General features: G+C 47.1%; 1 protein-coding gene across 1 annotated transcript in view; it reads right to left on the bottom strand.

Annotated features, from left to right (window-relative positions):
• Positions 1–23035, bottom strand: part of EFNB1 (ephrin B1) — a 72434-nt gene that overhangs the window by 10038 nt on the left and 39361 nt on the right. The window contains exons 2-3 of the mRNA XM_079961453.1: positions 18759–19036; positions 733–825 (exon numbers count right to left, since the gene is read on the bottom strand). Coding sequence (XP_079817579.1) covers positions 733–825; positions 18759–19036 — 371 coding nt within the window. The remainder of the gene's footprint in view (positions 1–732; positions 826–18758; positions 19037–23035) is intronic.

Here is a 23035-nt window from a genome sequence, read left to right as displayed (position 1 = left end):
CCTCCTCACCTGCCTGCTCAGAGTGGAAGACTGAATCTGTTCCAGATTCCAAAGTCCGGAGGGAGGAAAGCCTTCAGCTGCTGGTGGGGGCCCTGTTGCTTTGCCTTTTACACATAACTGCCCTTCAATTGCTGCTAGTTTACTGTGTGGCTTTAGCTGTAATCTCCCTCACTCTTGTGAAGTATTCCTTAGATTCCCCAGAGGGCAGGTATGTGCAATACAAACAGAACAATTAACGAAATGAGATCTTCCTTATGACACCTTGGACACACGCATTAAGGCAGAAGCTCCCACTGACTCCTCAGTATTCTTATTAATATTGTTATTTGCATTCCTAATTGGCTGCTTACATTTGAGCAGGGTGAGTGGGTTTACAAGCATGCATTGTTTTTGGAAGGAAGGAAGGAAGGAGCCCTTCTTCCCAGCAACTTCCTCGATCGAAGTTGTGCAGATTCCCTTCCTCGGAACTGGCTGTGGAGTCACCCCGCAAGGATGCTGCAGGATAGAGCGGCCTGCAGACTGCCCTCTTCCCTTGTCCACAAGAAAAGGTGTTGCATGCATGTTAAACCACCCTGTTTTACAGAATCACAGAGTTGGAAGGGATCCCCAAGGGTCATCTAGTCCAACCCCCTGCAATGCAAGGATCAGGTCCCACAGCCAGCCCCGAGGACCAATTCTTGACCAAGTTCCCGAACCACAGGAGAAATCGCATGCAAAGGCTTGGCAACTCACCCTGGCCCACTTTCATTATGATCTTCATGGAGCGTGTCTGGCAGACCCCGCCTTCACGGTTCTCCAAACCCTCCAGAGACCCATTGGATGTAGCTGCAAAGCAAGAGGAGATTAAGTAAGTTTTAAGGTGATGCTACATACCCCACCCACCCATATTATTACTAAGTCAAATTTGTTCGTTTGTTTACTTCAGAATTTATACACAGCTTGCTTGCTTTAAAAAACTCTCAAAGGGGTTTACAAACCCATAATAACACCATCAGGGAAAAGAACCTTAAAAGTGACTCATGTAATTCTTTCAAAACATAAAATCAACAGTAAACTGAAAACAGAATTAAAGACATCCCTCTACATTCTACAAAATTAAGTCGCCTTGCCTAAACAAAAAATGTTCCAAAGTGTATAGGTTCTACCATACTAAAAGAACAAATTCTCACAGGCGCTGAATGGGCATTATGTCACAGCTGTAACGGTGCCAGTTCCGCTGATTGAAGTGGTCAAGTAAGTGGGATATGGTGATCTCACAGGTAAACTGGTCCTCAGTTCTTAAGGACTTTATATATTAATAGTAACGCCTTGAACTCAGCCCACATAGAGTACATAACTGGAAATGATCAGCCATGTGTTAGAGAAATTGCACATCACTGACTCATTCATCCACAAATAGTGGTGTTAAAAGTGGCAATGCCCCAAAGTCTTTTTGTTTTAGGAAAAAGCTTTTTTTTGTGAAACATGCCTTATCACAAAACAAAATATCCCTTTGGATGCCAAAATAGCACCTCTACTGTACTACTCAGAAACGTCTCAACAATTTCCCCATAAGGATCTCATTGCTCATCTGATCGACTGCTGCACAGCTTACTATTTCATGGTATTGAACAACAGAATTGTATAGTTGGAAGGGACCCCAAGGGTCATCGACTCCAACCCCCTGCAATGCAGGAACCAAATGAAAATGCAGACCTGTTTACAATCAATCAACACACCTGCAACGCAGGAAAACATGGTTATGGGCCTCTGAGAACAGAACTGGTGGAATGATACCTTATCTTAACAACTGAAATGTAATTAAATAGGCATTTGGTGCTTCTGCGGCAGGTGGGGTGGTTGAAAACGGATTGTTGCTTCTTGCATAAATATGGGGAAATAACAATAATTTAAAAATTGGGGGGGGGGGGGAGAGAGATGGTGCAAAAGAAGGAGAGATCTCAGGTATTGATCTCTTGCAGGTGGCACCAATGGAGGCACTGCATGGGGCACAGAGACGCTCACAGGTGTGGTGTGCAAAGGGAGAGGAGGTATGGCTGGCAGCAGTGGCACTAGCGCTCCAGGGAATGGTGGATTTCAAATGGTATACCCAAGCGTCACCTAGTCCAACCCCCTGTAATGAAGGAACCACAGCTAAAAATCCCTGGCAGGTGGCCACCCAACATCTGCTTAGAAACCTCCAGTTTCATAAAAATTGTTTTCTAAAAAAAAGAAAAACCCACAGGTAAAACACAGAAAATTAAAAACATGTAAAATATAACAGTTCAAAAGTAACTAAACCACAACAGAATCGAAAAGATCAGTTTATTGAAATAACGTTAGTAAAAACGGCAAAGCACTATAAAAATGCCCTTTCCTTAAAAAGCACTCAGTTCCCACAAACCCAGAAGAAGGGCTTTGCCTGCTAGTGGAAGGATAGCCAGGAGGGAGCCAGCCTGGCTTCTCTAAGGAGGGAGGTCCTAAGTTGCGAGAGAGCAGCCACTAAGAAGGCCCTGTCCCACATCCTCACCAATCATGCCTGTGAGAGGGGTAGGTCTGAGAGAAAAGCAGCCTCCAAAAATCTCAACGCCCAGGCAGATTCATGAGATACCCTGCTTTCCAGATATAGGTCATAACTATCCCTTTGAATTGTGGCCGGGAGCAGACTGGTAGCCATTGGAACGGTTGCAGCAAAGGAGCTCCTATAATCAGCCCCAGTCAGTTTCTAAGCACTTTTCAAAGGCAGTCCCACATAGAATGTGTCACAGTAGTCCTGGCGGAATGCAATTAAAGCTTGGGCCAATTCAGATATCTCCAGTTAACTAGGGCACTGAAGCAGATGGAGTGTCAGGCACTTGGGGTGGGGTTGAAATCTGGGTTCAAATCAGAATCTTGTTGGGATACCTTAAGGTGTAGGAAAGTGATTTTAAAAAAACGAAACAAAACAAAACCCCTGCAAATACATTACAGGCGGCAGCCATTTTTGCACGTGTGACATCCACTGACGCATACATCGCTTTCGGTCCTGGAAGGGGGCGGAACTGGGTTACGCGAGACCACTGATGCACGCAACGACCTGGAACGCAACCCCCGCAAAACACACAAACACAACCCCAACTCATGCTTGCATTTACAATCAACAGCATACGCACATCCATCTCAATTTGCACATGCAGGTCAATATATATGCCATCCGAAAATGAATCCCAATGGTGTCTAAGTTCGTTCAAATGCAGCAAAAATACAAGAGAGAGGTTTTCTTTAAAAAAGCGGGTGGGTGGGGAAGCAACCAACCTCTCGGTCAGCTTCCAATATTATTGTCAGTACACTCCAGGCTCCAGCAAATGCATCCCAGACACAGAACTAAGGGTGGGACTGTGCAGAGAGGAGAAGGAGCAGGAGGAGGAAAGGGCCAGTAGAGGCATACAATTGGAATGGAACCTCCAAGGGCAATCTGGTCCAACCCCCTGAATCGCTGGAATCATGGCTAAGGATTCCTGGCAGACATGCATCCAATCTCTCTTTTGAAAATAGAATTGAGTCCTGCTCATGGGCTTCCCAGTGGGGCATCTGGGTGGCCAATGTGAGAACAGGATGCTGGACTAGGTGGGCCTCCTTTGGCCTGATCCAGCAATGCTCCTCTCCATGGTCTTTTGGTGCTGATTTCCCACTAATGCAGGGGGTTGGACTAGTTGACTCTTACCTTCCAATCCCACCATTCTATGACTCTAAGAAGAACTCCACTATATGTTAGCAGAAACTGACCTGTAGCTTTCTGTGGAACAACCTCGACCATTGTATTATGGTGCCCAAAGTTTAACTTGCACACAATCACTGCTAACTCTGACAACCTTTGTAAACCCACCAGTTTTCCAAAGTGGCTGTAATTGCAGAACAGAGGGCAGCTCAACTCTCTGTCACCCCTCTCCCCTCCACAATCACCAGTCCAGACCAGAGCAACCCAGATGGAATCTCTTGTTCTTGATAGGCTGGACGGAGCCACCATCCACAGACCGCAGACCTCCTGGTTCGGGGAGGCAGAACTAAAACCACAATGCTAGTGCGGTCGACAAAGGCTCCTTCTCTGATTACAAGCTCATCTGCTCAATGCCCAGGGAGGGAGAGGCAGAGAAACAGGGTCACAGAGAACTGGAGAAATGGAGTGGTTCCACCAATATGGACTCCTTCCAAAAGATTTCCCAGACAGAAGGCAGATCTCGACCAAAGATCTGAATGGTAAGCAGGACTCCCTAGCTGGGAGCAACAGAGAGAGATCAGTTGCTGTTTTGCTCAAAGAAACGAAGTACATAAGATCTTGCTGAAGCAGGCCACTAACCCACCTAGTCCAGCATGCTGCTCTCACAATGGCCAAACACACCAAGAACCTAGGAATCAAGATAGTTTGCCTCTGGACCTGGAGGTTCCATAAGAACATCAGAAGGGTCCAGCTGCTGGATCAAGCCAGTGACCCATCTGCTCCACCCTCCTGTTCCCACAGAGGCCAACCAAATACCTTAATGGGAAATCCAAAAGCAGGATTTAAGCACAAGAGCACTCTCCTCACCCCCAAAACCTAGGTCTCCAGCAATTGGTATCCAGAAGCATTGCTGCCTCCCACGATGGAGGGAGAACATAGCCATCATGGCTATAGCCACCAGTAGCCCTCTCCCCCATAAATGTGTCCATTCCTCTTTTATAGCCATCACTGCCTCCTGTGGAAGCAACTTCCAAAGGTTAACTATGTGCTGTGCCAAGAAGGACTTCCCTTTTATCTGTCCTAAACCTTCCAACATTCAGCTTCATGGGATGTCCACGAAGTTCTAGTGTTATGAGGGGGCCAAGGAAAAAAAATTCTCCATGCCATCCATAAGCTTATAAACTTCTATATTGTTGCCTCTTATTTGCTTTTCTCCAAAATGATCATTTGGGTTGCCCTTTTCTAAACCCTTTCCAACTCCACTATTTCCTTTTTGATGTGAGCTGAAAAGAAATGTGCAAAAGAATTCCAGATTCACCCCCAGAGCTCCCCTCCCCACCCTGCCCTACCCAATAAAAACAGGATCCGTTCCAGAGCCCCATTTGCAACCTGAGCAGAACGCAACCTGCGTCTGCGCATGCACGGGTCGCGACTCACGGCTTCTGTGCATGCGTTTGATGTCATTTTGAGCGTCTGCACATGCACGAGCAGCGAAACCTGGAAGTAACCCTTTCCAGTACTTCCGGGTTGCCGTGGGACGCAATCTGAAAAGATTTAACCTGAAACAAACGTAGCAAGAGGTACGACTGTATTCAGAATAGTGGTCTGCATGCCCCACCCGCTAAGGAAGGTAACAACACAATAAAACTCAGGACAGTAGCAGTTGTTTGCACATGTATCCCAAAAATGAATGTGTGAAAAAATAAATATATACACTCATCTAATCTTGCAGCAAAAAAAAAAAAAGGATAGACAGCAAAGAACGTTGCATTGAAATTACATTTATGCATTTATATTTTATTTAAAATTGTATCTATATTTGTATTTTTATATAACTTCTATTTAGCTGTGATTCTTGCATTGGAGGGGGTTGGACTAGATGGCCCTTGGGGGTCCCCTTCCAACTCTACAATTCTACGCTTCTATGACCTCAGAAGGTGGTGGACTCTCCTTCCTTGGATGTTTTTAAGCAGGTTAGATGGCCATCCATTGGGGATTCTTTGGCTGCAATTCCGACACCGCACATGGTTGGACTACGTGACCTGGGGGGGTCCCTTCCAACAATTCTATAATTCTAAATCTAACAGCAACAACATAAGCAATTGTTTTATAAGGTCATTTGGGTGGAAAACAGTAGCTGGGGGAGATGGGACAGTGGATTTCTACCATAATTGGCTCACTGCTAGAGCTTCACATTTTAGCTTTTTTGCTGGACGCTTTTCCTGGTGGCAGAAAAAGGCAGCTCTTCTTGCTAGACACTTCTGTTAGAGAACACACTTTTAAGTTAGAGGTTGAGATAAAGGACGAAGGCTCCCGAAGGCAGGTAGGGCATTCTTCTTCTTCTTCTTCTTTTTAAGGCTACAGCGCAAGGCATGAAATGAATTCTAGCCAAATCACATGGGTCACTTCTCTTCACTTTCCCTGCTTGGAAGCACCAGGGTGATAATTCTTCTAGACACGGAAAGCGCACAGGGCAGAAGCAGAAGCAGGAGGGAGTGCGCTGGGCCACACAAAGCATGGACATCAGCATTGTTGATGCCTGAACTCGCAGAGCTGGAAAAGGTTCGGAAAAGGGCAACCGAGATGATACAGAGGACGGAACAATGCCCATGTGGGGGGAAGGTTGCAGCATGTGAAGAAAGACTACAGTGTATGGGGCTTTTCAGTTTAGAGAAAAGGTGCTGGAGAGGCGACATGACAGAAGCTTATACAATGATGACCAGCCTGAAGAAAGTAGAGGGAGAGAAGCCCGCCCACCCTCATGCAGCCGCTTCCTAAAACTGCAACTCATGGACATCCAATGAAGCTGAATGTTGGAAGATTCAGGACAGAGAAAAGAAATCACTTATTCATGCATAAACTATGGAAGTTGCTCCCGCAAGAGGCAGTGGTGGCCACCAAGCCGGATGTCTTGAATAGAGGATTAGACAAATTCATGGAGGAGGGGAGGGCTATCAATGGCTCCTAGCCACAGTTGCTAGGCTCTGCCTACATGGTCAGAGGCTACAATGCTTCTGAACACGGGTTGCTGGAAACTGCAGGAAGGGAGAGGGTGCTCTTGGGCTCAGATCCTGCTTGTGGGTTTTCCATTGGGGCATCTGGCTGGCCCCTGTGAGAAGAGAGTTCTGGACAAGATAGGCCATTGGACTGATCCAGTAGACACTCCTTATGTTCTCACAAAGAAACCTGCTAAGTAAGCATCATGCTATCATCCACAGAAGCACTTTTGCCTCCCGAGAACTACATTAACGAGTAAGAACATACTACCTGTTTTATTTTATTGCATATGTATGTAGCCCTCCAGGGACGCGGGTGGCGCTGTGGGTTAAACCACAGACCCTAGGACTTGCCGATCAGAAGGTCGGCAGTTCGAATCTCCGCGATGGTGTGAGCTCCCGTTGTTTGGTTCCTGCTCCTGCCAACCTAGCAGTTCGAAAGCACAAAGTGCAAGTAGATAAATAGGTACTGCTCAGGCAGGAAGGTAAACAGCGTTTCCGTGCGCTGCTCTGGTTCACCAGAAGCGGCTTAGTCATGCTGGCCACATGACCCGGAAGCTGTACGCCGGCTCCCTCGGCCAATAAAGCGAGATGAGCACCACAACCCCAGAGTCGGCCACGTCTAGACCTAATGGTCAGGGGTCCCTTTGCCTTTTATGTAGCCCTCCTTTTTTCCTCCAAGGAGCTCAAGGTGGTGCACATGTTTCTCTTTTTCCTTTCATCCACACAACAATCCTGAGAAGTAGCTTAGGCCGAGAGGCAGAGACTTGCCCCCAAGGTCACACTCAGTAAGCTTCGTGGCCGAGTGGGGATTGGAACCCTGGTCTCTCCCAATTTCAAGCCGGACACTCGAAGAACTACACCACTTGGGTACCACATAAGAACATCAGAAGAGCCTGAATGGCCCATCTAGTCCAACACCCTGTTCTCACAGTGGCCAACCAGATGCCCCAATGGGAAACCCACAAGCAGGATCCGAGCATAAGAGCCCAACTCCTTTTCTATGGTTTCCATAAAAATGCAAGAGGTTGGATGGCCATCTGTCTGGATTATTAACTGTGATTCCTGCACTGCATGAGGTTGGGCTAAGTGACACTTGGGTCCCTTCCAACTCTACAATGGTGCCATTCCATGAGTGCATCAGTGCAGACTTGCACAGTCCCTCCTCCCCACACACTCAGCGAAACTAAAACTTTGGGGTGGGGTTTGCGTGTGTTATTTCCATCTTTCAAAGCAAAATGTGATCTGGGCAGGTTGGAAGATTTGGAACGTAGAACGCTTGGCGAAAGATAAAATGTAAGGGGGCTCTTAAACAGTAAGCTTTGGACAAAATTAAGCATTCTGAGCTGCCTCCCAGGTTCCCTTTAGCAGGTCTCTGTTATGATTTGGGCTCCAGCGCACCATTAACGTGCCGTGGCTGCAGCAAAATCCAAGCTGCTGGCCTTTTTATGGGGCTAAATGACTCTTGCAGCTGTGCAAGCTGTCTGGGTACTTTTAAAGGCGCAGGTAAAGCAGAGGCAAAACTCCACACATCTTTCCCTTTCCTTTGCATTCAGATCAAACCCAACAAAATCATTAAGTAAATCATATGAAATTCTTTCTGAGTTTAGGTCCTACAAGAAATCTGTACCAAAACAGCTGGGGGGAAAGGTATTTCAGACAGGAAATTCTTTTGGGCTCCCAGACCCAAGAAAATAAGAAGAGATTGCTGGATCAAGCGAATGGCCCATCCAACCTGTTCTCACAATGGCCAAATGGCCCAAGGAATCTAGGTAGACTGCCACTGGACCTGGAAGATCCATAAAAAGAAAGGAAGAGCCTGCTGGATCAGGCCAATGGTCCATCAAGTCCAGCATCCTCTTCTCACAGTGGCCAACTAGATGCCCCAGTGGGAACTCCACAAGCAGGATGTGAACACTAGAAATCATGGCATCTAATGAAGCCAAATATTGGAAGATTCAGGACAGATAAAAGGAAGTCCTTCTGAGTTAATGTATGGAACTCACTTCCACAGGAGGCAGTGATGGCTACCAACCAAGAGGATTGGGCAAATTCATGGAGGAGAATCACACTATCAATGGCTACTAGCCAGGATGGCTATGCTCTGCCTCCAAAGCCAGAGAGAAAATAAATGTTTCTGAATACCAGTTGCTGTAAACCACAGGAGGGGAGAGGGCTCTTGTGCTCAAATCCTGCTTGTGGGTTTCCTCTTGAGGCATCTGGCTGGCCATTGTGAGGACAGGGTGCTGGACCAGATAAGCCATTAGCCTGATCCAGAGGGCTCTTCCTTTAAGCAGTGTCTTCTGCTTTGCCCGTTTTAAAGCGTGTTCAACAATTCATTTCCTGGGCTAGATTCAGACATTTGATAGTTTAAATGCCATGCTGACCATTTTCATAGAACATCAGCCTGCAAGCTATTTAATTAAATATAAATACACTACATTTCCTCACCAGTTGGACTTCAAACACCCTGCATCTGCCTTCAGGAGCCTTCATCCTTTATCTCATCCACCTGAATATTTAAGGGGGGGTGCGTGCAAGCAAATACTTTTTCTTGGTGATTTAGCAAATTTTTCATTTCCATGTTCTGCATCAGTTTCAATTGTGTTTCTACATTCTGCAAGGCACCCTGGGAATTTTACCAAAAGGCATGGGATGAATCCCTTAAAACACACACTCACAGAACAGTAGAGTTGGAAGGGACTCCAAGGGTCATCTAGACAATGCAGGAATCACAATTAATTGCAAACGTGTAAAATAATTTTCAACATTAGAATTGCAACATTGCAGTCCATTTTGAAAGGACCGTGGCCTCTCAGCTTAGGAACCAGAGATGCTCAAAATGCATTTCGGCACAGACAGATTATTTCTTAGGCAGAAATAATCAGATGAACAATTATATGATGGGGGACACCTCCCTTGACAGCAGCACAGGTGGAAAGGATCTGGTGGTCTTAGTAGAGACTACAAGCTTCACATGAGTCAACAGTGTGATGCAGCAGCAAAAATGGCTCATGCAATCCTAGGCTTGATCAACAAAAGTTTAGTGTCCATATGAAGGGAACGAATAGCAACCTATTCTGCCTTGGCCACACACCACCTGGAGTCCTATGTACTGTTCTGGGCACCCCGCTTTAAGGACAAGCTGTGCAGAGGAGGGCAGCCAAGAGTTGGAAAGGACCCCAAGAGTCATCTAGCCCAACCCCCTGCAATGTAGAAATCACATCTCATGAATACCTGACAGGTGGCTGGCCATCTGACGTCTGCTTAAAATCCTCTAAGGAGGAGAGTCCATGACCTCCTGAGCTTGTGTGTTCCACTATTGAACAGCTCTTACCCTCAAAAAGTTCTTCCTAGTATTTAGTCAGAATCTCCTTTCTTGCGATTTGAATCCATTGGTTTTGGTCCTCCCCTTTAGAGCAGAAGAAAACAAGTTTGCTCCACATGACAGCCCTTCAGATATCTGAAGACAGAGACCTTTAAAAAGAAGAAGGGGGCAACTTTCCAAACTCTTAAAATCCTGCAGTTTGCTTTTATCTTATTTTGTGGTATCTGAATGCTTATTTGTTTTCCGGTAATTTTCACTTCTGGAAAGCTATGCCGGGAACCTCTTGAAGGGGGAGGGGATCCAAAATAAACTAAAAACCGGGGCGAGAGGGAGTGCTTTTCCTCAAAAACCTCGGTATCTCGCAAAGCAAAGCCTTTGCAGAAGTTCAAGGTGGTGTCAGCCAGAACATCTCGTTGCAGGGTGCATTATTTGGGGCCATGTTCAGAAGGGCAGGGAACTGGGAAAGAATAACAGAACTGAAGCGTGGGAAGGGATCTCCAAGGGTCCTCTAGTTGAACCCCTCCACACACAATGCAGGAATCCCAGCTCAAAAATCCTGACAGATGGCCCTCTGACCTCTATTTAGAAACCTCCAAGGAAGGAAAGAGCACCACCTTCCCGGCAGGCTTAAGCTTCATGGTTCCCTTTCAGGAACTGACCACCGGACAGACTTCCAAATCAAGCATCCTCTCACACTTGATCGTCTTGGCTTCGTCGAACCACTTGGCCCGTGCGCTCACTGCAACTTGCCAGGACCTTTGCATTTCTTTTCAAGGAAGCAAATTAAAAAGAAAAATCCTCTCCCTTGCCTCCTTGCCTAACACCTTGGAGAAAAGAAGCCTTTTAATGAAAGCCGTTTAGCATTCAGAAGCTTGATGTTTCGGGGACTCCAAGAGGATGGGGAGAAAATGTCGCATGAGGCTTTTGCAGGCCTTGCCGGTTGTTTGGAAATCCAAGCTCCAAGCAATGAAAGAAGAAGGAAGAGGAAGATGCGCCCCCGAACATGAGAACATAAAAAGGGCCTGCTGGATGAGGCCAACTAGTCTAGAAAACTGTTCCCACAGTGGCCAGATACCCCTAAGAGCCTCAAAATCTAGATAGACTGCCCCTGGGACTGGAGGTTCTGGAAGAACACAGGGAAGAACTTGTCTGCTGGATCAGGCCAATAGCCCATCTAGTCCAACATCCCGTTCTCAGTCCCCAAACAGACGCTCCAAAGGTAGACCAACAAGCAGGACATGAGCACAACAGCTCTCTCCCCTCCTGTGGCTTCCAGCCACTAGGATTCAGAAGCATTGTGGTCGATAGCCCTCCCCTCCTCCATGAATTTGCCTAATCCTCTTTTAAAGCCATCTATGCTGGTGGACATCACTGCCTCCTGAGGTTAGGAATTCCAGAGTTTAACTCTGCACTGCAGTGATAAGGGACATTCCTCTATCTGTCCAGAATCTTTCCATATTCAGCTTCATGGGATGTCCACCAGTTCTAGTGTAATGGGAGCTGTTTGATAGTGGAACACAATCCCTCAAGATGCAGTGGGCTCTCCTTCATTGGAGGCTTTTAAGAAGAGGTTGGATGGCCATCTGCCAGGGCTTGTTGATTCCTGCATTGCAGGGGGCTGGACTAGATGGCCCTTGGTGATCCCTTTCAACTCTACAATATTCTATGATTCTATGAGAGAAGAGCATTTTATAAACTTCCATGCATAATTTTATAAACATCTATTGTGTCCCCTCTTCCTCACCTTTTCTTTAAGTTAAAAAGTCCGAAAAACTGCAAGATTTCTTCATATGTCGCAACGTTTTTTTTTATTTGCACTACAACCTGTTTTCAAATGCTGCAACTATTCTTCATAGGAGAGTCTCTCCATCCCCTTGATAGTTTTGGTTGCCCTCTTCTGAACCTTTTCCAACTCCACAATATCCTTTTTGACGTTCTCGGCAGGAGAAGTGTGCCCGGGGTGTTTGGCAGCAGGTGAGAGAATGATGAGCCCCAGGAAACTGCCATGGTCCAGAAAATGCAGCAGATTCTCCACCTGGGTTTTGGAAACCAGGGGCGGGGGGCACAGCGGAAGAGAACAGCCCCCGCCCACCCTCCTTTTAAGCTTCCTCTGGGCTTAAATCCTGCCAGTAATAGAAAAGGCAAGGGGAGAGGAGCTTACATCTCTTGAGGTTTCAGGGGAAGACAAAAACGTGGGTGGTCCAGACTTGCTTTTTACGGCGATCTCTGGAAGTTGGCAGCAGAGAGGTCTTGGGACTCGCGGGGGATCCGAGATCAGACGAAGATCTTTGGCCCACCCAGAGGCTGAGGATCAGTGCTCAGTGGATGCAAGGAGGAGAAGTCAAGGAAGATTAAGGTCAGGCATGAGACAGGACGAGAGACAAAGGAACACAGGAAGCAGCCTTATATTGAGTACTTGGTCTATCTTGCTCAGCACTGTCTATGCTTTCTGGCAGCAATGGCCCTCCAGGTTTTCAGTTAAGGGTCTCTCTCCCGGCCCTATCTGCAGATGCCACTGTGGATTGAACTTGCAAGGCAGATGCTCTACCACTGAGCTGTGACCCTTCTGCTAGGAATAAAGTAAGATTCCAGTCCTCAAGGTTCTCAATAACAGGTTCAGCTGACTAGGAACATAGGAAGCTCACTTATACTGAGTCAGACCCTTGCTTCTCTTGTCTACACTGACTGGCAGCAATAGCTTGCCAGGGATTCAGGCAGAAGTCTATTATAGCCCTACCTGGAGATGCCATTGGGAAAGGGATTTTTCTGCCTTCAAGATCGATGCTCTACCACTGAGCTATGGGGGCCTTTGTTGGGCAATCACTGCCATGGAGGATCCACTCACCCTGCTTCCCTTTTGCAGGGCTGCTTAAATTCTTGGGTTGCCCTTAGAGGAAAGAATATACAGGCATTCCCCCACTTAACGCGCATTCTACTTGCACACGACTGCTTTTACAAGGGTCGCCGCAAAGTAAGTAAAGAATTTGAATGAAACGGCATGCTTTCCCTTGCTCAGGTCAGCTGCCTGGAAGTCGCTCTTGGCCACTCGCTTGCTGTGATGGCACTGAATGGAGGGAAGGCATGCTGGGCAGAGGCCTCAAGAAACTTCCAGGCAGCAGCCCCAGCTGCCCACATAAGTCTCTCTCCTCCCCACACATGCTCTCTATTAAAGGGGGGGATCCCCACTTTATGCAACTTCAGTGATGCACGCAGAGGCCCGGAACATAACCCCCATGTAAGCAGGGGACACCTGTATACAAAAGTATACAGGGCCTTCAAAATAGCAGCTCAGCTTAACGGATTTTACCCGATAAACACCACAACGCAGGGTGAGATTTCAGCCTACAAACGCCATGATGCAGGGTTCCTGCAAAGCAAAAGGCCTGGAAATTCCTGGAAATGTCCAGCCCCTCGCAGTTGTAAAGGAACAAATTATGAAAAGACAGGTTTTCTCCAGTAAGATTTGGAGCATTACAGATTTTGGCCTGGCTGCCGTCAGCTCCCAAAACAGCATTTCTGCTGTTCTGAGTGTACATTATATGTTAAGTAGTTTTTGCTACCTTTAAGATAGCAAAGGAAGATAAGAAGTTTCCTTGTACTAAGTCAGACCATTGGTCCATTTAGTTCAGTACTGTCTACACTGACTGGCAGCAATGGTGCTCCAGGGTTTCAGGCAGGGGTCTCCCTCCCAGCCACAACTGGAGATGCCAACAGGGACTGAAGATGGGAGTTTCTGCTTGCAAGGCAGGTGCTATAGCTCTACAGAAAGTGTTCAGGGGTTCCGTTCAAGCTTCCGACTCCTTCCCATCTCCTAAGCCCCTCGCTGTCCATTGCCTCCACTTAGCCCTGCAGAAGGCAGGAACTGCTGGCTCCAGATTTGTTCCAGATTTCTACTGGTCTTGAACAGAAAGCCTGACATTACACAAGTTAAGCTAAAGAGATTGAGCTACTCCTGCAAGCAGGATTTGAGAACAAGAGCCCCTCCCTTCCTGCGGTTTTCAGCAACTGATAATCAGAAGCCTTACTGCCACCAACCATAGAAGCAGAGCAGAGCCATTGTGGCTGGTAGCCATCAATAGCCCCCTCTTCCATTAATCTATCCAATCCCCTTTTAAAACCATCCAAGTTGGTGGCTATCCCTGCCTCCTGCAGCAGCAAGTCCCATAGGTTAATGAAGGAGGACTTTATTTTGTCTGTCCTAAGTCTTCCAACATTCAGCCTCACCCGAAGTCCACAAATTCTGGAGTCACAAGAAAAGGAGAACAGATTTTCTCTGCCTGCCTTCCTCAGGCTATGCATGATTTCTTAAACCTTTATTGTGCCGCCTCTTCATTGCTTTTTCCCTGCGCTAAAAGGTCCCAAATGCTGCAACCTTTCCTCCTGGGGGAGTCATCTGATTGTTTGAGGGTGCCCTTTTCTGATCTTGCTGCAACTCTTGATATGGTGAAGACTGGAGAGGAGGCATTTGACAGGGATCCAAAAGGCCAGCTTCCCAACCTTTCACATCAGACCCTTCAACTTTCACTGCTCCCCCTCTGCCTGAGGATCCACCTGCCCTTTGCGAGGAAGTGACCTACTCACAGCAGAAAGGGCATCGTTCTACTTGGAGCAGACAGACAGAGACAACAGGCCACCAATCACCCACAGGTGTGGGGAGAAGAGATACAACAGCTGACAATAGAGAATCCTCAGCAATGAATATCTGAACGTAAGTGCTGGATCAGGCCAATGGCCCACACAGTCCAGCATTCTGTCCTAAACAGCCAGATGCTCCAATGGGAAACCAGCAAGCAGGATCTGAGCAGGAGAGGCAATGCTCTCCCCTCCTGTGGCTTCCAGCAACTTGCTGTATTTATTCAGAAGCATTGCTGCCTCCATCTCAACAGCCCTCTCCTCCACAGATTTCTCAAATCCTCTTTCAAAGCCATCCAAATTGGTGGCCATCCCTGCCTCCTGTGGGAGGGAGTTCCAGAGATTAACTAAGCTCTGAGTAAATAATGGATTTCTTTTTAGGTGTCCTAAATCCTCCAAACAGTCAAATCCTGGGATGTGGGGCCCAAAATGAAAGGGGAGGTGATGCCCTGCTTGCCTCCACGGAAGCTGTTCTGATTATTCTACCCACATACCTCTATGGCCATTAAGTCCCACATCCTCCCCCCCCCCCACATCGCAATCAGGCTCATCACATTGAGCCCCCTGGTGCTGCTCTCCACCCCAAACAAGCATCCCAATAGGCTTCACCCCAGGATGTAGGTGAAACTGACAGGCCCGCTTTTCATTTTCACGACCGCCATAAAGTGTTATGTTGTTAATGCAATCTTGTTATATTTACACTGCTGAAATGTTGTTCGTTTAAAATGTGTTATATATTTGCTACTGTGTTGTTTTCCCATGGTGCTATTATGAAATTGCATTTGCAATGTTTGATTCTGAGATGCGCTCCTGTTTTTCTCTGCTGCTTTGAAAAGCAGCAAACAAAGAAATCTGGAAGATTCAAGAAGTCCTAACACAGCACATAGTTAACCTGTGGTACTCCCTCACGCAGGAAGCAGTGATGGCCACCAACTTGCTTGGCTCTACAAGAGGACTGAACGAATTCACAGAGGAGAGGGTTGCTGATGACTAACTAGAAACAATAGCAATGTTCTGCCTCCGCAATCAGAGGCGACGATGCTTCAGTGCCAGATGCTGGGAGCTGCAGGAGGGGAGAGTGTTATTGTGCTCGAATCCTGCTTGGGAATTTCCTATAGGCATCTGGATGGGCCACTGTGAGAAGAGGATACCATTGACAGCCCTCTCCCCCATGTCTAATCTTCTTTCAAAGCCATCCACATTGGTGGCTATTGGGGCTTCCTAGGGGAGCAAGTTCCACAAATTAAATATGTGCTGTGCTAAGAAGTCCTTCCTCCTGTCTGTCCTGAATCTCCCAACACACCGCCTCAGTGAACGTCCATGAGTTCTAGCATTTGAGGGGGAGAGGGGGCTTTTTCTCTCTCCACTTTCTCTAGGCCATGCATAATTTCATAAACTTCTATTGTGCTGCCTCTTCCACACCTTTCCTCCAAACTAAAAGTGAGTGAGCAGCAGGCTGTGTCTTTGCTCCCGCCTAAGATGCTCTCAAGTCCCCAGGCTGGCTTCCTCGCTAGGAGGGAAATCCCAGATCTAACAAATCCTTGTTCCTCCCATATAAAGGAGCCCTTGAGAGAGATGTTACACGCTGGGACTCTTTGCTCTTGAGAAGCAATGGCAGCTGTGGGGAAGCCGGCAAGCAGAAGTGGGGGTGGGGCGGGGGCGGGGGGGCGGGTGAGACTCTCTCCGGAAAAGCATCCCTCGGCCATATAACTGGAGCAGGTGGCAGGGGCTGAACGGCACGGCAGCTGTGCAAACCCCAAGGAGCAACACAAGGCTCGGGTCTGTTCTAGACCTCACGACGGCCTGGGATGGCTCAACGCGGCAGACTTTTTGGTTTGGAGCAGAGGCAGCACGATAGAGATATTGTGTCCAGTTCTGGAGGAGGATAATGACCGGCTGGAAGGTGTGCAAGAGGAAGGCAGCCAAGAGGATGAAGGACCTGGAAACTAAGCCTTTCAAGGAATGGTGGGAGTTCTATCATGACACCTTTTCTCTAAACTACAAAGTCCCAAATGTTGCAACTGTTCTCAATCAAACACATATTCAATTCTTTCCCGAGTTACCCCTGCTAAATTTGTGGAGACATTTCGCCAAAAGGAAATGACATAGACTCCCCTATGAGGAACAGTTGCAGCGTTTGGGGCTTTTCGGTTTGGAGAAAAGACAATAGAAGAGGCGCGATAGACGTTTATAAATGGATGCAAAGCATGGAGGAAGGGGGTAGAGAAATGTTTTGCTCCCTCTTTTCTAGCACTGGAACTCGTGGACATCCCATGAAGCTTGTGTTGGAAAATTCAGGACAGATAAAAGAAAGTCCTTCTTCACACAGTGCAGTTAAACTATGGCACTCACCCCCCGCCCCCTGGAAGCGGTGATGGCCACCAACTTGGATGGCTTTAAAAGACTGGGCAAATTCACGGAGGAAGAGAGGGCCATTGATGGCCACCAGCCATGAGAGAGTCTCAGCTCTGCTGCCAGAGGCAGCAACCATCCTAATAACAGTTGCTGGGAACCAGAGGAGTGGAAAGGGCTCTTGTGCTCAAACCCTACCTGAAGGTTTCATAGAGTCACAGAATTGTAGAGCTGGAAGGGATCCCGTGGGTCATCTAGTCCAACCCACTGAAATGCAAAAATCTCAACTAAAGCATCCATTGAGGCATCTGGTTAGCCACTGAAAGAAGAGGATGGCCTCTTTTGGCCTTGTCCAACAGGGCTGTTCTTATGTTCTTATGGAAGAAAAGCCAGCATTCAGTCTTCTAGCCCAATGGGCTTTAACTGGTCCAGACCAAAAACATGCCTCAGACCCACAGCCTGCAACACGAAATCCACTTTTACATTGTGACTTTTGATTAATACTAACAATGCACACTGGTCATGCCAAAATTGTGACAGACGGAGCAGCACCCCTTAGCGTTGCTACAGAACACAAAGAAATGATATGGTGCGTTTTTTATGCTGAATCTGAACAGAAAGGCTGAGAGGCCATTGAAAGTCAGTGATTTTTGCATTCTGGGTGGTCTTGATAGCTAAAGACCGGCCCCATTCAACCTGTGCCTGGGCTGCGGGGGGGACAACAGGGACCTTTCAGGGACCCAGCCCAGAGACTCACTCTGGACCCTGCCTGCAAGCATGGGACATAAACACACATTTCAGCTTGTGAATAGGGGTGGTGTTACATCTGATTTAGGATTAGGACTGGGATTTGGTTTGGGGCTGGGACAGGTTTAAGGCCAGAGCTGGGGCTTACCAGGATTTTGGGAACAGAATGTTTTTAAAGAAAGGGCTAGTGCTGTGATATTTTTATTGTAACAATACGTGTGTGTTTTAAAAAATATTTGATAGACAGACAAGAGATACAGGCGCGCACGCACACACACACACCATTATGCGCATTCCACTCAAGTGCAACTGCATTTACATGCGTCACTGCGAAATAAATAAATGATTTGAACCAGGAAATGGTGCCGAAAGAGCAGGAGAGAGCAGGGGAGCAGGGAAAACAGCTTGCACGGCCGCTCCAAGTGTCTCACTGCCGGCCCCCCCACTCACTCACTCTCTTTGGCCTTCTTCTTCCCGGCTATCAGGGTTCTCTTGCGGCGGGGGCACAAGCCCCTCCCTCCCTTGCTCGTATCAATTGTGTTCCTTGGGCAGAGTTCGAAAGGGAAATCACTGAGAGGCCCCGTAGGGGCGCTGGGCACCTGGAGCCACCCAGCTACAAACCCCCAGATCCAGTTTCTGATCATCAGAAGCAGGCAAGGGCACATTGCAGCCCGGGTGAAGCTGAATGGGATGGACAGTTGTCAGCTGAAAGAGTGCTGCTTCCCAGCGTCTCTCAAAAGCACCTCTCCCCACGTTACACAAATTTCCCATATACGCGCGGAGTCCCTGAATGTAACCCCCGCGTAAGTGGGGGGACGCCTGTATATAAAAAAATTACACTAATGTTTGATTGCTTTTTTAATGGTTCCTTTCCCCCTCTCTGTTTCTAGCTATTTCTCTTTTAGCTATAAAGCCACCTTGAGTCCCTGTCAGTGGGAAAAGGCGGGATATAAATATGAATATACTAATGAAAAGTAGTCGTGCAAAATAAGACCAGAGGGCAAACAGTGCAGCCGGGGAGACTCACAGGTGATGAAGTAGTCCTGGTGTCTCTTGAACTCCAGGCCCATGTAGTTGGGGCTGAACTCCTGGAACTTGATGGTGAAGCGGATCTCCTGTTCAGGCCGGTTGCAGGTCACCAACACATTGGGGTCCATGATGGTGCTGCAGGCGTCTGCCTGGCTGCGCTTCACCAGGTACAGCTTGTAGTACTCATAGGGCCTGGAGGACTCAGCCTTCGGGCAGATAATGTCCAGCTTGTCCCCAATTTCTGGGTAGATGATCAGTCCCTTTCCAGACACAAACCTGAGAAAGGAGAAGGAAAGATATTAGAGCAATGATGATTATGATGGTTACAACCCAACCTCCTACAATACAGAAATCACAATTATTGTTGTTGTTGTTATCCCACTTTTCGCCTTAAGGTTCCAGGGCAGGTAACATCATTAAAACAAAACATTAAAAGCAGTTTTTATAAATGTCCAAAATGTTACAGGGGGGGGGACATTTTTGACATTTTAAAAACTGCTTCTAATGTTGTGCTCACATGTACATATCTGGGTATAGATAACCTAATTGTCATAGGGGCTGCAATAAACTTGGTGCAGGCAATCATTTATGGTGGACTTGCTCAGTCAGTACAGCATGAGATTCTTAATTTGGGGGCTGTCGGTTTGAGCCCCAAGTTGGGCAAGATTTCTGCACTGCAGCAAGTTGGACTATGACGATCCTCATGGTTCCAACTCTACTATTCTATGATATGATTCCATGGCAAGAGTTATCGAGGGATGAAGGCAAGGAGAAGGAAGAAGTGAACATCAACTTAGGTTCTCAAAGGGTGTGACTCACCACACTGGTGTGGCGGGAGAGGATGACAAGTGTGGAGGGGGAAATTCAAGGGCAATCAAATAAACATTTGAACATTTCAGTGTAGTAGTATAGTATGAATACATACACACACAACCCAGAAACAGTATGAAAGATCAGAAGAGAGGAAGGCTTCTTTGTGTTGAAGAGGAGATGAGAATTTGTCTGCATCAAATTAGACCTAATATAAATGAGATTACCTGGCAAATGCAAGTTCACACCTCTCATGGAGTTTGTAGGTGTACTTAAGGTACATATGGAAGAGGCTCATTTATAATTACATTTTGGGAATGATTCATGTTCTTATGTCGCCACATTGTTTTATGCTTTCTGCATATCCTATGATCATATTATAAAGTAATCCTGTTCTATGGTATAATCAAGAACTGCTAGGAGCTGTCTCTTTTTTGCTTTCCAATGCATTTCTTATCAATAAAAAATTGGGTGTGGCACAAGCAAATTTTTATTCTGAAAGTGTGACCCAGAAAAAAAAAAGTTTGGAGAACACAGACTTAGGCTAACGACCATAATCTGCTCCTGGTGAAAGATAACTCAGGAACAGATGTGAAGGCAAAATTATCCTGACTGCTGCAGGGCAGAAACAGGGGGCTCCAGGAGGGTGGGGGGAATAGTGGTGTGGGCCCAGACTGCTGGCTGCAACCTCCCAGTCAGGCTGCGAGGCATTGCCTCTTTCCTAAAGCAGGGGGGATGGGGGAGAAAGGGAGAGGAGGGGGGAGAGAAAACACTTTCCACAAATGCACAACAAGGATGCAGAACTTAAGAATGGCTGAATGTAAGAATAGCCTTCTGGATCATGCCATTGGTCCATCTAGTCCAGTTCTCACAGAGGCCAAATGCCCCTAACATCTTAGGAATTGAGATAGACTGCCTCTGCAGCTGAAGGTTCCATAGGAGCTTGAGAAGAGTTCTGCTGGATAAAGCCAAAGGGGGACTATTCAGTCCAGCATTCTCTTTTCAAGGTGGTTCATGAGATGCCCATTATGGGAAACCAGAAAGCAGGGTCTGAGTAAAAAAGGCCTCTCCCCACATCAGTTTCCAGAAACTGGACTTCAGAATCTTTTCCATAAGGTAAATACTTTATTATCTGTTTGGAGCTGAGCTGTGCTTGTATTTCTGCTCCTCTAGCCTGTGATTCAGAATATGTTCAGAATGTCTAGAAGGGGATGTAGGAATCCTATAATAGTAAAGTTGGAAGGGACCCCCAGAGTTATCTAGCCCAACCCCCTGTAGTGCAGGAATCACAGCCAATTGCAGAGAGGGCAAGAGAAAATAAGGTCTAAGTATGCTATGTTGCAGGTAACTATGATACGGAGCCCATAACGCTGCCCAGAGCTTTTAAAAGGAAGTTGTTCAGTGTCCCCTCCTCACTGCCTTCCGACAAACCCCACCCATGTACAAAGGTCCCCTTCCATGCCTTTTGGCAGCCTGGTGACTCACCCACGAAACCACCCCACAGATCATGGGACTGAGGCCCGTTTCTCAGAAGCAGCTGATAAGGTGCGTAAGCATTCTGCCCCAGCTCACAAGACTGAACACTCCTCCATCCAAAGAAATGAAAGAAATAAAAACCCAGCAGTGGGAGAGATGGGATGCAGGAGCCTCATTCCATCAGCTTTGCTGAAAACCCAGCTCTATCAGCCACTGAATAGTTTAGAAATCAATGCCAGAATTTTTATTTTTCCTCTTCCCTCCTCCTACCTTTTTCTTGCGTGTGGTTAAAAAAAAAAGACTGTAAGCCTGCGTGGGCAGGGACTGTCTCATTTTCACTGACTGCATGTAAGATGAAGAGCAGGGTGCAAATGCTCTGAATAAACAGATTAAAAATGCTTTGTCAACCCATGCATGTAGATGAAACACACTGGATATTCAAAAAACTCAATCTAGAATGCCAAATGCAGGAGTTGCAACACTCACATCCACAAAAATTAAGACAAATTTAAAGTAATCGTGGAGAGTTATACTCTGCAGGGATTATATTTCACAAATCCACAGCCCCACCCCTTGACCCAAACCCGTGGGGCTGGAACCCAAGGAAGGAAAGGATTCTTTGCCCACCCACCCAAGGGTGGGTCCTATAAAGGATTTTTAACTGGGATTCCTGCATCGCAGGAGGTTGGACTAGATGAGCCTTGAGGTTGCCTTGAGGTATTCTTCTGACTTTATGCATCACAATCCTGCGTGATTAACACCAGGGTTCCATCCTAGGCCCAATGTGTGCACAACCTGAAAGAAGGAATTGAGAGCAACCAAGATGATAAAGGGTCTGGAAACCAAGCCTTAAGAAGAGGAACAGTTGAGAGATCTGGCGATGATCAGCCTGGAGAAGAGGAGACTGAGAGATGGAATTACAGCCATCTTCGAATATATGAAGAGCTGTCCCATGAAAGTTGGAGCAAGTTTGTTTTCTGCTCCTCTGGGAGGATCCGAACCAACAGATTCAAATGACAAGAATGGAGATTCTGGCTAAATATTAGGAAGAAAACCTCCTAAGGGTAAGAGCTTTCTGACAGTGGAACAGACTCTCATAAGAGGTGGTGGGCTCTCCTTCCTTGGAGGTTTTTAAGCAGAGGTTGTATGGGCTACCTGCCAAGGATGCTTTAACAGAGATTCCAGTTATGGATGAGATGGCCCTCAGGGTCCCTTCCAACTCTACAATTCTATGTTTCTGTGTCCCAAAATATTTGCTCCAGGTGATAAAACTCTGGCAGAAATGAAGGGAATGTAGACTGACTTAAACTAACTGGGAAAAGTCCACTCAGGCTTCCGGACATCAAATCCCACCCCCTTCAACGCAGGAATCCCGGCTAAAATATCTTGGAAAGACAGCCCTTAACCTTTGCTTAAAATTCTCCAAAGGAGGAAGGTGTGCCTCCTTCTTAAAAGGTTGTCTGTTCCAAAGTCCAATGGATCTTACTGGGTCAACATATTCCTCAAGCTGCCTACTAGCAAAGTTCCCTTATATGCTTATGTCCCCTCTCCCCCCCCCAAAAAAAAAGGTGTGGAGGGGGGCTCCTTGCTATTGGTTTTGGCCAGTGCTTGTGCTCAAGACCAAGAGCCCCCCTTCCTCCAAACTCCTTTGTGCTCAAACTTGGGGGGGGGGGGCAGGGAACAGATATGGATGCCTCTTTCACCTTGGAAGGAGGTGTCAGGTGCCAGGTGAGGATTTTCATGTTGTTCTTAGAGGTGTTTTCTGGTGGTTAAAGTGAAAGTGCCCCTTCTGAGACCACTGAGTTGAGTAAACAAAGAGAGCTCTGTTGGCCAAGGGGCCTTGGGGGGCAGGCAGCAGACACTCTTGCAGAGAATGGGGGTGGGGTTAAGGGCAATGGAGAACCCCAAGCTCACCACAGGCAACCCGACCAAGTGGATAATAGAATCATCCCTGCATTGCATGGGGCTGGACTAGACGACCCTAAGGTC

The sequence above is a fragment of the Podarcis cretensis genome (assembly GCF_951804945.1).
Source record: "Podarcis cretensis genome assembly, chromosome: Z".
Taxonomy (NCBI): domain Eukaryota; kingdom Metazoa; phylum Chordata; class Lepidosauria; order Squamata; family Lacertidae; genus Podarcis; species Podarcis cretensis.
Note: the sequence above shows the minus strand (reverse complement) of the source record. Positions and strands in the feature narration are given on the sequence as shown.